Source organism: Panthera onca, chromosome E3 (genome assembly GCF_046562875.1).
Source record: "Panthera onca isolate mPanOnc1 chromosome E3, mPanOnc1 haplotype 2, whole genome shotgun sequence".
Lineage (NCBI taxonomy): Eukaryota > Metazoa > Chordata > Mammalia > Carnivora > Felidae > Panthera > Panthera onca.
In genome coordinates, this window is record NC_138354.1 from 7,781,978 (window position 1) to 7,795,043 (window position 13,066).

Sequence of the window (13,066 nt, forward strand, 5' to 3'; positions counted from 1 at the left end):
TGCCAAGCACTGTGCGATGTGTTGCGGCTCTGATAGTGAGTAAAGAGCCATGGTCCCTCACAGAGTGCTTGCAATCAAACAATCACAGGAATTAATACGAAAGTACAGTTGTGGTAAGTCCTGGGAAGGAAGGGTACCCAAAGCGGTGAGGGTGACCTCGTCAGGGAGTCTGAGAAGTCTTCCTGAGAAAGTAGTGACCCTTGAGCTGGTTACATAAAAATGATTTAGAAAGGAGGGGGAAGAGCATTCCAGGACAAGAGGGAAGCACGTGCAAATGTCCTGTGGTGAGCAGGGCTATCTGGCAGGGCCGTGGGAAGAGGAAGATTATGCGCCAAGTGAGGTCTGCAGGTGTGGTGGTGAAGGGGGAAGGGTCCCCAGAGCTATAGTGTCTAACTCCGGACCCCCTGCTCCCAGCCTGGGGCAGAGTGGTTCAGCTCGAACTGCACAGAACGTTGCCGCTGCAGGCCTGGCAGTCGGATGGAGTGCCAGATCTCTCAGTGTGGGACTCACACAGTGTGCCAGCTGAAGAACGGCCACTACGGATGCCAGCCCTATGGTGAGCCCTTCCCTGCACGCTACCCCGCCAGCCAGCTGGTCAGAGTGGGTATGACACCAGGGTCCCTTGACCAGAGGAGCCGGGGCACGCCACCGGGTGGGTGAGGTGCTGCTTGGAGCAGTGGCAGCAGCCCGCTGCCTGTGCCCCCCACCCTCCTCCTCCCCAGCAGGCACCGCCACCTGCACCGTCTACGGAGACCCGCACTATCTCACCTTTGATGGAAGACACTTCAACTTCATGGGCAAATGCACCTACGTCTTGGCCCAACCTTGTGGCAACTCGACAGGTATGGCCCTGGAGATGCCTGGGCCAGGGGTCCAAGTTCAGAACAGCTGGGAACAGCGGGCGGCAGGAAAGGGCTGGGGAGCCGATGGGAGGAGCAAGATGGGAACAATGTCTTGGGTGACGTAAGAGTGGACACGTCCACCCCAGAAGCAGGACTTACTCAGGATGCCCTTTAAGAGAATGCCTCTTTAGGAGTTGTCTCCCTGGCCAGCTTTTACTGAAGGCCTACCTGGAATAATGGCAATGAAGGGACGAGAGAGCTATTACGAATGCCCTGCCCCAGAGGGTGCCCTGGCCCACTGAGGGGGCACAGAGTCTCAGCACAGTACAGGCTATTCTGGAAGAAGGCAGACAGTCACGCCCCACTCTTTGTGGTCCTTTAGCCCCGCAGTGCCAGGTGTGGGCGCCACCCTCAGTGGACGCTCAGACATGCTTGTTGAATGGGCCCCTGGGTGCTCTTCACCCCTCTCCCCACCCAGAGCCATTCTTCAGGGTAGCGGCAAAGAATGAAGATCGAGGACAGGAAGGCATGTCCTGCCTGAGCAAAGTCTACGTGACCCTGCATGAGATCACCATCACCCTGCTCAGGGACAGGCGCACGCTGGTGAGTCTGGTTTTCTGTTCAGTCCTGCCAATGCTTCCAGACCTTGGCTGTAGCCTGTCCTGTGGGCCGCGGTGTTCCAGCCAGCTCCTGCCACCTCCAGACCTCTCAGGGACGGGTTCCAGAGCATTCTGTGTGCTACTGAGGATTGCCGTGGATGCTGCCGTGCCTTCCAGCGTGGATGTGGGAATCTGTGGGGCGGCGGGGGGTGGTTCTCCTTGACTTTCCATCTGTCTCTGGGTGGGGCGTTCTCCTTGACTTTCTGTCTGTCTCCTGGGGTGGGGGTGGGGGTGGGGGTTCTCCTTGACTTTCCGTCTGTCTCCTGGTCTCCTCCCTTGCCCCGCCTTCCAGGTTGGGGGGAAGCAAGTCTCTCTCCCAGCAGTACCTTCTAAAGGAATCTTCCTGGCTTCAAGTGGGCGGTTTGTGGAGCTGCAGACGGCGTTTGGTTTGCGGGTGAGATGGGATGGCAACCAGCAGCTGTATATAAGTGTGCCCAGGTGAGGGGTGCCCTTCGGTGCCGCTGCCACTCCCCCGACCTGCTCTGTCCCCTCCCCCTCCCAGGACCTTGCCCTCCTCCTCCCCCTCCCATCCAGGCACTCATTTTCAATCTTTGGGTGGGAAGCATCTAGTTCCCGCCTCCCTTTGGATGAGGAGACAGGAGAAATTGGTTTCTGGGCAGAATGATAATAGCAGGATATACACATGATGCTTTGGGAATGTCCTAGAACGAGTGGCTAATGGGTCTTGGGAGCTTCCTGAAGAGTGGTCACTTGACTCCAGTCTCAAGAAAGGGTGGTTCCCAGGACGGACAAACAAGGGAAAGAATGTCTTTGCAGATAGCAAACGGCAAATGCATGGAAAACCGGGAATGTGGGAATATTGTAGTGGTGTGGTTTGAAATGCTGGGGTTTGGAGTCGACAATGAAAAAGAATTTTTTAAAAACATTTTTTAAATGTTTATTTATTTTTGAGAGAGAGAGAGAGAGCACGAGCAGGGAGGGGCAGAGACAGAGAAGGAGACACAGAATGTGAAGCAGTCTCCAGGCTCTGAGCTGTCAGCCCAGAGCCCGATGCGGGGCTTGAACTCATGAACCGAGAGATCATGACCTGAGCAAAGTCAGACACTTAACCGGCTGAGCCACCCAGGCAACCCAAAAAGTAGTTTTATTAAAGCACAGGGAAAGGACCCATGGGCAGAGAGAGCTGCACTGGGATTGAGGGGTGCCTGATTATAGACTTGGGAATTGGGGAAGTAAAGATAAGCAGAAGCTTCCAAAGGAGACTCACAGGATCCCAGAGGTCTAGCTGTTGCCAAGCTACGGTTGTCCTTCCCTCTAACAGAGTATTAATATTAAGACAGATGGAGTTCCTGGAGGAACATCTTACTCTGCCTGTCTCAAGTATTTGTTGGGGCACCTGGGTGGCTCAGTCGGTTAAGTGTCCAACTTCAGCTCCGGTCATGATCTCACGGTTCATGGGTTTGAGCCCCACGTTGGACTCTCTGCTATCAGCACAGAGCCTGCTTCGGATCCTCTGTCCCCCTCTCTCTGCCTCTCCCCCCGCTTGCTTGCGTGCACTCCTGCTTTCTCTCTCTCTCTCAAAAATAAATAAACATAAAAAAAAGAATTTGTCAAAGGGCTGTAGGTTGTAAGGAAGTGTAATTTTATCTACATTTCTTTTTGCCTTTGGTTCCCACATTTGTAGGGCCAGCAAGAAGATGGGGCATGAGTGGAGTAGTGAGGATGGCTGGGGGGGAAGGTCTGTGAGGTCCTTGTGCGCAGGGTGCCTGGCACAGGCTCTTGTTTGCAACGTGCGTCTGTTAGTCCTCCGATGTGTCCTGCCCGAGGCCCACAGCTCTGCCCTTCCCTCTGCGTGGTCCCTCCAGGGACTGGAGCCCCTTCTCTCCATTGACGCCTCCTCCTCTCCTCCCACCCCCAGCACCTACTCTAGCAAACTCTGTGGCTTCTGTGGCAACTATGACGGGGACGGTAGCAATGACAACCAGAAGCCCGACGGCAGCCCAGCGCTGGACGATGAGGAGCTGGGCAACAGCTGGCAGACGGCAGAGGACGAGGACAAGGAGTGAGGACGTGGCCACCCCTGCCTCTGCCCTTCTGAGAACCGTGCACCCTGACCGACATCACCCCTTTTCTTCCTTCTCCTCTCCCGCCTGCAACCCCCCCGCCCCCGCCACTTCTGTCATTCTTCTCCCTGCTCCCGATCCGGCCAAGTTCACGAACACCTCACCACCGCGCTTGCCCCCACGCTGTCAGTCGTCCTCAGGGGATGCCAAGCAGCCTCTGTTCCGGTTTGCTCGGTTCCAGGTTTTCCCACCTCCTCCCGGGCTTGGGGTTCAGCAGCTGTCCACTAGGGGCCGCCGAGAGCCGCGAGACTGCTGGGGTAGGGGCGGGGTGGAGACGAGCCTTCAGGGCCTGTTGTGGGGGGTGTCTCTTCCAGGTGCCAGAAGAACCCGACAGTTCCTCCCTCGTGCAAGTCAGGCTTGCAGAACAGTCTGTCGGGACTACAGTTCTGTGGACGGCTCTTGGACACCCGCGGAGCCTTTGAGTATGAAGGGAGCCGATTAGGGCCACGGGAGGCAGGGTGGTCACTGAGCACCTGGCTCATTCCTCTGACCCAGCCTCTCTCCTTAGGGCATGTCTGCCTCACCTCAAGGCCTCCTCGTTCTTCAAGAGCTGCACGTTTGACATGTGTAAATTCCAGGGGCTGCAGCCAGTGCTGTGTGCCCATATGGCAGCCTTGACTGAGATCTGCCAGGATGCTGGCTATGCCGTGAAGCCTTGGAGGGGACCCCAATTCTGCCGTGAGTTGTGCCCCGCAGCAGGGCCCCTTCCTTCACCCACGGATGCGAGCAGAGGGTGGGCATCTGAGTGTTGGCACAGGCGTGGGGGACCCCTGGCTGAACCCCTCTGATTCCACACGTGCACAGGGAAATCTGCAGGCAGAAATAGCCATGGAGAAAAATCACAGTCCCTTGCAGACTCAGAAAGCGCCCCCGGCCGCCTGAGGCTATGCGGGGCAATGCTTGCAGGTGTATTTGCACGGCCTCGGTGTCCTCACGGCCTCTGGGGAGCCTGCTTAGGTGGCGGTGCCCTTGATCGAGCCCTCATGGGCTTTTTCTTCTGCCCTGTAGACAAGTGCATGTCTACACAGCAGCAGTGCTGAGACGTTTGGATCTGTCTGCTCCCCCAGATCTTTCTGCTCCCCCAGACCTGCCTCTTAGTAGCTCCCAGCAGGCCACTTTCTGGGCCCAGAGTGGAAGCCGAGCTCCTTGGTCACCCTTCTCCGGGTCACCCTCTGCTTCTCAGGATTGGGCAGAAGCCTCTAGCTGTGGGCCCTCTGAACGCTGGGCTTTGAACCCACCTTCGTTCCCTTTTCCCTGCCCTGCCCTGTGCCCTTCTCACCTCTGCCTCTCCCTCCTCCAGCAATGACCTGCCCGCCCAACAGCACGTACACGCTGTGTGCCAGGGTGTGCCCCGCCACCTGCCATTCTGGGTTCTCTGGCATGGCCTGCCAGAACCGGTGTGTGGAGGGCTGTGAGTGCAACCCGGGCTTCGTCCTCAGCGGTCTCCAGTGTGTCCCCCACTCCCAGTGTGGGTGCCTCGAGCCCACACTGGGCTACTTCAAGGTGAGCCTCTGGGCCCCCCACCCCCATGTGCACATTTGAAGCCAGACCCTCATCTCTGGTGTTTCTCTCTTCCTCCTTTGCCTTTCCCTTGCCCTGTCCCTGAGAACGACACTGGCGTCCATCACAGCCCTCTGCCCAGCTCTGGGTCGGCCTACTGAATACCCTGTCTGTGCCTTGCTCTCCCCTCAATTTTACTTTCTCTGTAGTCCCTCTATCTCTGCTCTGCCCGCACCCCACCACCTGTGTCTGTTGGAATCCTTCACCTCCTCTGAGGCTCTGTTCAAATGCTGCCTCCTTGAAGCCTTCCTGATAAGCAAAGTCAGAAGACATTCCTCTAAACTTCCTGAGCCCGTGCTTATTGTCCGTGTTGATGGCAGGAAACTCTCATTGGGCCCCCTGATTGTCTTCTTTAGGTGCATATCCTGCTGGAACAGTTGATCCATTAATTTACTTGTTTACTGCCCCCCCTCCCTACCCCCCCCATCGTGAGCTGTTAGGGCAGGAACATCGTCCACCCAGTTCATTCCTGAATCCCTAACACCTAGCACAAACAGATATCTGTTGAAAAAGTGAAGGAACAAAGAAGTGAATGGCTGAGTAAGTGAGCCAATGCCAGGCTTGCAGCGAAGCCTGGAGCTTCGGGATGACAGGAATGGTCCCAGGGAGCAACCCACTGATCTGAGTAACAGACCTGGGAATGACCTCTTTCCTTTCTTCTTTCCATCCCCCAGGTAGGGGAGCGGTGGTTCAAGCCAGGCTGCAGACAGCTCTGTACCTGCGAGAGCAACAATAAAATTCGCTGCACGCGGTGGAGGTGTCAGGCCCAGGAGGTCTGTCGTCAGCAGGATGGCATCTATGGCTGCCATGCCCTAGGTGAGCAGACCGGTGGAAGGTGAGGGGGGGGGGGGAGCTGCCCGCGTGACCTTGGGCGAGGGCATGGCTCTGCCCTAAAACAGTCACCCCAGAGAGCCGGAGTCTAACGGGGGACTGGAAGGCAGTTGGCCCGAGCCTGAGCAGCCTCTGCGTGGACCCGGTGAGGTTGGGGCAGTCCCTATGCTTGACTTCTCTAGGCCGAGCCAACCACACGGATGAGCCAGGGATGAGCCAAGGGTCCCATTCCAATGTGGACTCGCCCAGAGAGCAGCTCAGGGTCAGGGCACCTCTGAATTCCATCTCCTTCACCCCAGGGGCCGCCACCTGCACCGTCTCAGGGGACCCCCACTACCTGACGTTCGACGGAGCCTTGCACCACTTCATGGGCACCTGCAGCTACATCCTGACCAGGCCTTGCCAGTCTAGGTCCCTAGAGAACTACTTCATCGTGAGCGCCACCAATGAGTTTCGCAGTGGGAACTTGGAGGCCTCTTATGTCAGATCCGTTCACCTGCACATCTTCAACCTGAGAATCTCGCTCATCAAAGGCCACAAGGTCATGGTGCGTGCCTCCGCCCGCCTCCCCTGGCCCCTGCACCACCAGCATCTCTTCTCTGCACCCTCCTTGCCCACAGGCCCACCTGTCTGGCTTCTAGAGCCCCTGGGGGAAGCCCACAGCAGATCCAGCCCCCAATTCCGCAGACACATCGCCATCGCTGTCTGCCGCCTCGTCCTGGGCCCGTTGTCCTTGTCCCAAGGGCTTCTCCCTACTGCGTCCTCCCTGCCTCTGTAGCTGAATGGTCGCCGAGTGGCCCTGCCTGTGTGGCCTGCGCAAGGCCGGGTGAGCATAAGGCCTAGCGGTTCCTTTATCCTCCTCTACACGGACTTTGGGCTTCAAATTCGCTACGATGGGAAGCATCTGGCCGAAGTGACAGTGCCCTCCTCCTATGCTGGCCGGCTCTGCGGGCTGTGTGGTGAGTTCCCTGGGCATCTGCGGGCAAAGTAGGGACAATGGGCCAGAGTTTGTCCCAGACCGGCTCATCCACAGATTTCAGTAGGTGTCCTGAGGGCCTGTCTGCTTGTGTGTGCGAGTAGGTGTTAAAAGGCCAAAGGGAAAGAGAAAGAAAGATGAACCGTGGTCTGTTGAGTGAAGAGCAAGCTGTCTCTTCTAAGAGGAAGGTGGTGGTCCTGGGAGAGGGTCTATGGCTCTAACTGGACCCTCCTCCAGGCAACTACAACAACAATAGCCTGGATGACAATCTGCTCCTGGACAAAAGGCCTGTGGCCAGCTCGGATGGCCTGGGCGTCGCCTGGAAGTTCCCTGATTACTCTGAAACAGGGTGAGCTGGGAATGCGGGGAGCCAGAGCTGGGGAGCAGCCTCAGCGGGCAGCCTGGGGGGTCCTCTGTGCGTCCCTGATCTCTCCGGAGATGAACTGACCCAAGGTTGTTGTCCCCCGCCGCCCCGCTTGCCTTCTGCACTTACTCATCCGTCTCTTTGGAGAGCCCCCTTGGGAATCCCATCCTGAGTGCCAAACGCTTTCCTTCCTGTTGCATCTTCTGACCTTGTTGCTTGAGGGACCACTTTGTTCTCTTCTTATTCCCCTCCCATTTTCCCTCACCACTGTCGCTTCAGTTTTGGGGAAGCTTCCTCCAATCCTAAATTCCTGTCCCTTCCCCTCTCCTTGTTCAGCTGCTTTGCTAAGAGTCCGAAGCCCTCCAGATGCCAGGAGAACAGAGGGGCAAACAGCTGGGAAAAGAACTGTGATGTCTTAATGGACCCTCAGGGTAAGCCACATCCCTTGGTGGCCGCAGCGCTCTCCTCCCCTGGCCAGAGACAGAGGAGGGGGACTGGTCAGGCAGAGAGGAAGGATGAGACAGGAAATAGAAAGTCGGAGGGAAGGCAAGCGGAAGGTAAGGCAGAGGCAGTGTTCACCTCGGGAGCTCTGATGGACCTTTTTTCTTTGCACCTCAGACAGTACTTTCTCAATAATGACGGGTTTTGATTGAAATGGATGTTGAATGCACTCCAGGGCAGCCGCGTGGTTCTTTCCCCTTCCAAGCTGACTCTCTGCCCTCACACCTACATCGTTTCATCTTCCAGGACCCTTCTCTCAGTGCCACGGGGTGGTGCCTCCCCAGTCCAGCTTCGCCAGCTGTGTGTATGGCCAGTGTGGGACCAAGGGGGACACCCTGACCCTGTGCCGCTCCCTGCAGGCCTATGCATCCCTGTGCGCGCATGCCGGCCGGGCCCCTTCCTGGCGGAATGGCACCTTCTGCCGTAAGTGACCCGACCACCTGCTCCCGAAGCCCGGAGGAGGCTGCCAGAACCCCTGTCTCTCTTCCTGTCCTTAAAGTCTGCTCCTCTGCTCTTCTGTCACAGCCCACCCCTCAGCCCCATGTGGAACCCCCATCCTGTCCCAGCCTTCCAGTCTCTCCGAACCCAACCCCCACCCTCAACTTGTCTCCCCACTCTGGGAGCCTCCTCCATCTGACTCTCTCTTCACCAAGACGGTTTACCCTCATTTGGTTACTGCCTCCTTCCCCTCTGACCTGGGCCAGCTCTGTTCCCTTTCTTCCTTCCTCTCTTTTCAGGGAACTCTTTTTTTTTTTTTTTTTTTTTTTTTTAAATTGTGGTAAAATATACATAACATAAAATTTCCCATCTTAATGACTTAAAACTTTTTTTAATGTTTATTCATTTTTTAATTAAATTTTTAAAAAAAATTATTTTTGAGAGAAAGACAGAACGTGAGGAGAGGGGCAGAGAGAGAGGGAGACACAGAATCCGAAGCAGGCTCCAGGCTCCGAGCTGTCAGCACAGAGCCCGACACGGGGCTCAAACTCACGAACCCTGAGATCATGACCCAATCCGAAGTCAGACTGTTAACCGACTGAGCCACCCAGGTGCCCCCAGAATGTCTTTTTAAAGACTGAATAAGGGGCGCCTGGGTGGCTCAGTCAGTTAAGCGTCCGACTTCAGCTCAGGTCACGATCTCACGGTCCGTGAGTTCGAGCCCCGTGTCAGGCTCTGGGCTGATGGCTCAGAGCCTGGAGCCTGCTTCCAATTCTGTATCTCCCTCTCTCTCTGCCCCTCCCCTGTTCATGCTCTGTCTCTCTCTGTCTCAAAAATAAATAAACGTTACAAAAAAATTAAAAAAAAAAAAGACTGAATAATAATCCACTGTATGGATAGATCTCATTGTGTTCATCCATTCATCTGATGAACATTCTCTGGGAGCTCTCGATGCCCCGAGCTCAGGGTGCTGGAAATCACTGCCTTTCCTGACACTGGTTTCTTCTTAGCTCTGAAGTGCCCGTCCAGCAGCAGCTACAGCCCCTGTGCCAACCCCTGCCCAGCCACCTGCCTCAGCCTGACGGCCCCCAGAGACTGCCCAGCAGCACTGCCCTGTACGGAGGGCTGTGAGTGCCAGAAAGGTCACATCCTGAGTGGAACCTCCTGTGTGCCCCTCAGCCAGTGCGGCTGCGTCGACCAGGAGGGCTACTACCACCCGGTGAGAAGCCGGACCGCAGCGCCACATGTTTGGGGAGCAGGAGGCCTCAGAGCCTGTGAAGGGATAAGGCGGCAGGGCCAGTGCTAGGGGCTGAGCAGCAAGCCCAGAAGCCCGAAGGCTGAGAAAGTCTGGGGATGGAGGCAAGCAGCCAAGGGGAGCGAGCCTGAGGGGGCGCCCGGGGTAGAGGGTTCGGTCCAACCCTGGCTTCCAAACCTCCATGGGCTCTGCTGACGCCCACATCCCACAGGTCGGGGAGAGATGGTACGCGGACCACACCTGTTCCAGGCTCTGCACCTGCTCCACTCGCAACGCCATCTCCTGCCAGCAGGCCGCCTGCAAGCCTGGCCAGATGTGCTGGCCCCTGGATGGGCTGCTACGCTGCCGGGCTTCAGGTAGAAGGCCCTTGAGCACACAGGAGGACCCCGGTGTCACTGAGACTGCTGTCCCCAACTCCTCCTCACCCTCTCCCATCACCTGTAGCTCTTGGGCTCCTATGTCCGGGGTCCCAAAGAACTTCTGACTGGGAATGATGACCCCTGTGCCGTTGGAAAGGGTTCCTCGTGTTCACTCATGGCTGTCCCGGCCGTGAACTTAGATGGGACATTGTGAGTCCCATTATGATGCCACATTCTCTGGCAGAATAGCGCCCCTTCCACCCCCAAGCCTCATCCTAGCCTGGCCACCGAGCCTTTATTTCTCTTCTCCCCTCCCTGTGGGGCCTCCTCCACCTTCAGCTCTCCTCACAGATGGGGGAGCACTTGTTCTTGGAGAGGCTGGACCACTCCTCAGCAACCCGTCTCTCTCTGCCAGGTATGGGAGTGTGCCGTATCTCAAACCAGTCTCAGTACCTGAGCTTCGATGGCACTTACCACACCATCAGGGACACCTGCACTGGTATCCTGGTGAAAGTGTGCCACCCCACCACGGACCTGCCTTTCTTCAAGATCAGCGTCAAGTATGGGAAGAAGAGAGGCCAATCCGCTGTTTCCTACCTCCACCAGGTCAACGTTGACTTCTTTAATACCCTCATTACCTTGATAAAGGACCACCGTGTGCTGGTGAGCTGGGTGGTGTGGGGGGGAAGGGAGGAGGCCAGCTCTGGGGAGGGGGCTCAGGTCCCTCTTCCCACTCACCTGCCCTGCCCTCCTCTGTAGATCAACGGCACACAGGTCACCTTTCCCTTCGCCACCGAGATCCGAGGGCTCAGAATCAGCACTGTTGGCAACAACACCGTACTCTATTTTAACACCGGGGTCCAGGTCAAGTTTGACGGCAAAGATTTCTTTGAGGTCCAGCTCCCTGCAGCCTATTACCAAAAGGTGGGGGAATCCCCTGGCTCTTCTCTAGGGGAGTCTGTCTCAAGAGGGCAGAGCCCTCTCCAGACCTAACTGGTCACTCCCCAGAATGGAGGAGGGCTGGGAGTGCGCCTGTTTCTTAGGAGTGGAAATGCGGGCCCATGCCATATGAAAAAGTCTCCTTTTTCTCTTTCTTTCTTTCTTTCTTTCTTTCTTTCCTTTCTTTCCTTTCTTTCCTTCTTTCCTTCTTTCTGAGAAAGAAGGAAAGAAAGCAAGTGAGAGCAGGAGGGGGCTGGGGGCAGAGAGAGAGGCAGACAGAGGATCTGAAGCGGGCTCTGCCCTGGAAGCAGTGAGCCCAATGCGGGGCTCGAACCCACAAACCATGAGAGCATGACCTGAGCCAAAGTTGGACGCTTAACTGAGCCATCCAGGCACCCCAAAAAAGCCTCTTTTGCTTCCCTGGTGCCCAGAACCCTTTTGCCCACCCAGGTCTGTGGCTTGTGCGGAAACTTCAATGGTGAGGAAGAGGATGAGCTCATGATGCCCAATGATGAATTAGCCCAGAATGACGCTGAATTTGTGGAGAGTTGGCAAGATAAGGAGTCTCACCCAAAGTAATTGTCCCCAAAGCCTCTAGCCTTTCATAGGAACAGGAGTTGGGATCCCGGACTGTGTAGCGTGCCAGGGATAGGAAGACTGGAGTGTTCCTGTATGTGTGCAACTTGACGGGGGATGGCTTCTGGGTCCCCGGAACCTATCTGGGGACACATGAGCCTTCCTTTCTTCGCTTCAGAGTGTGGGCAGGGACTGAGGCTTCCGGAAGGTAGCCGGAGCTTGGACCAGCTTCCTGGTGAAGACAAGACAAGGGGGTCTTCTGAGTCACTTGGGAGGGCCAAGCCATTTTCATAGGTGGGACAGTGGCTGTCCCTGTGATGACCCTTTTCTCCTCTGCAGTTGCCAAAAAGAGAGCCAGGAGACCCAAGCAATACAGCTGGAGAATCTAAATATAGGCTGCAGGAGAGATGACCTAGTGAGAGCCCAGGAACAATGCCAGGCAGCCTTTCAGACTCCGGCCTGGACTGAGTGTGCCACCTACGTGTTCCTCAAGCCCTTCCTGCTCAAGTGTATCCACAACCTCTGTCAGTTTGGAGGCCGACGCCATGCCCTCTGTGGATCTCTGGAAAACTTCGCAGCCGCCTGCCGGGCCCGGGGGCTCCAGCCCCCAATCTGGAGAAACAGCAGTTTCTGCCGTGAGTGTCCCCTACGGTCACCCCGGAGCACTCCCACACCTCCTTTCCATCTGCATGTCCCTTAAAGCTCCCTGTCTTCCTTTTGGGCCGTGCCCGACCTGCATCTGACCTCATTGTTCAGCTGTGGCTCCTTTGCAACAAGGTCTTAGCCAATGCCCCTATGACGGGGACAGCACACACGGACCTTGCTTTTCCACACCCCTCCTTTCCTTTATCCACACCGCTCCCTGAACCTGGAAAGTTCCAGGTTTTAACACCGGGGTCCAGGTCAAATTTGACGGCAAAGATTCTTCTCGCCTCCTGGCAGACTCCTAGGCATCCTTCTGTAGTTCCTAACATTATTTTCTTCAAATTAGAATTCACATACCATAATAGTCACCACTTTAAAAATACAATTCATTGTTTTCTAGGATATTTACAAGCTCTGCAACCATCATCACTATATAATTCCAAAACCTTTTAAACTTTAAGACAGTGGTTAGTGTGTTTTTAGGATGTGACGCATTCACATGGTTCAGAAACTTTTAATGCATTAAAAGATTGCCTGGGGCATCTGGGTAGCTCAGCCAGAAGTGCCTGCGGCTCTTGATGTCAGGTCATGAGTTCAAGCCCCATGTTCGGGGTGTGGAAATTACTAAAAGAATAAAAAAAAAAAAAAAGATTGCCAGTGAAGAGTCTCCCTCCCCCCTGACCCCGGGTCACAGCCTGACCTTATCAGCATCCAAGTATTTTTCCAAAGATCTTTTACTTATGCCCATAGAAACAAACGCAAATTAATTTTCCTTATTTTTAAAATTTTTATTTGTTTTAAAAATAGCATACAAGATCCAGTAGATTGCATTTTTTTTAACTTTATTTTTTATTTTTTAAAATTTATATCCAAGTTAGGTAGCATATAGTGAAGCAATGATTTCAGGAGTAGATTCCTTAGTGCCCCTTACCCATTTAGCCCCCCCCCCCCACTCCCTCCAGCAACCCTCAGTTTGTTCTCCATTTTTATGAGTCTCTTCTGTTTTGTCCCCCTCCCTGTTTTTATATTATTTTTAT

The 13,066-nt window shown here is 55.4% G+C and overlaps 1 protein-coding gene across 6 annotated transcripts in view; it reads left to right on the forward strand.

Moving 5' to 3' along the window:
* Positions 1-13,066, forward strand: part of ZAN (zonadhesin) — a 38,422-nt gene that overhangs the window by 14,862 nt on the left and 10,494 nt on the right. For 5 of the 6 annotated variants that reach the window (XM_078439833.2, XM_078439828.2, XM_078439829.2 and 2 more), the window contains 20 exons: positions 415-556; positions 723-842; positions 1,321-1,445; positions 1,794-1,939; positions 3,381-3,524; positions 3,900-4,007; positions 4,094-4,263; positions 4,886-5,088; positions 5,820-5,961; positions 6,276-6,523; positions 6,755-6,935; positions 7,190-7,301; positions 7,653-7,747; positions 8,064-8,240; positions 9,266-9,474; positions 9,722-9,866; positions 10,285-10,532; positions 10,629-10,793; positions 11,259-11,383; positions 11,724-12,019. In XM_078439833.2, the coding sequence (XP_078295959.2) occupies positions 415-556; positions 723-842; positions 1,321-1,445; positions 1,794-1,939; positions 3,381-3,524; positions 3,900-4,007; positions 4,094-4,263; positions 4,886-5,088; positions 5,820-5,961; positions 6,276-6,523; positions 6,755-6,935; positions 7,190-7,301; positions 7,653-7,747; positions 8,064-8,240; positions 9,266-9,474; positions 9,722-9,866; positions 10,285-10,532; positions 10,629-10,793; positions 11,259-11,383; positions 11,724-12,019 (3,301 nt within the window). The remainder of the gene's footprint in view (positions 1-414; positions 557-722; positions 843-1,320; positions 1,446-1,793; positions 1,940-3,380; positions 3,525-3,899; positions 4,008-4,093; positions 4,264-4,885; positions 5,089-5,819; positions 5,962-6,275; positions 6,524-6,754; positions 6,936-7,189; positions 7,302-7,652; positions 7,748-8,063; positions 8,241-9,265; positions 9,475-9,721; positions 9,867-10,284; positions 10,533-10,628; positions 10,794-11,258; positions 11,384-11,723; positions 12,020-13,066) is intronic. The other variant, XM_078439831.2, reaches the window with a different exon arrangement.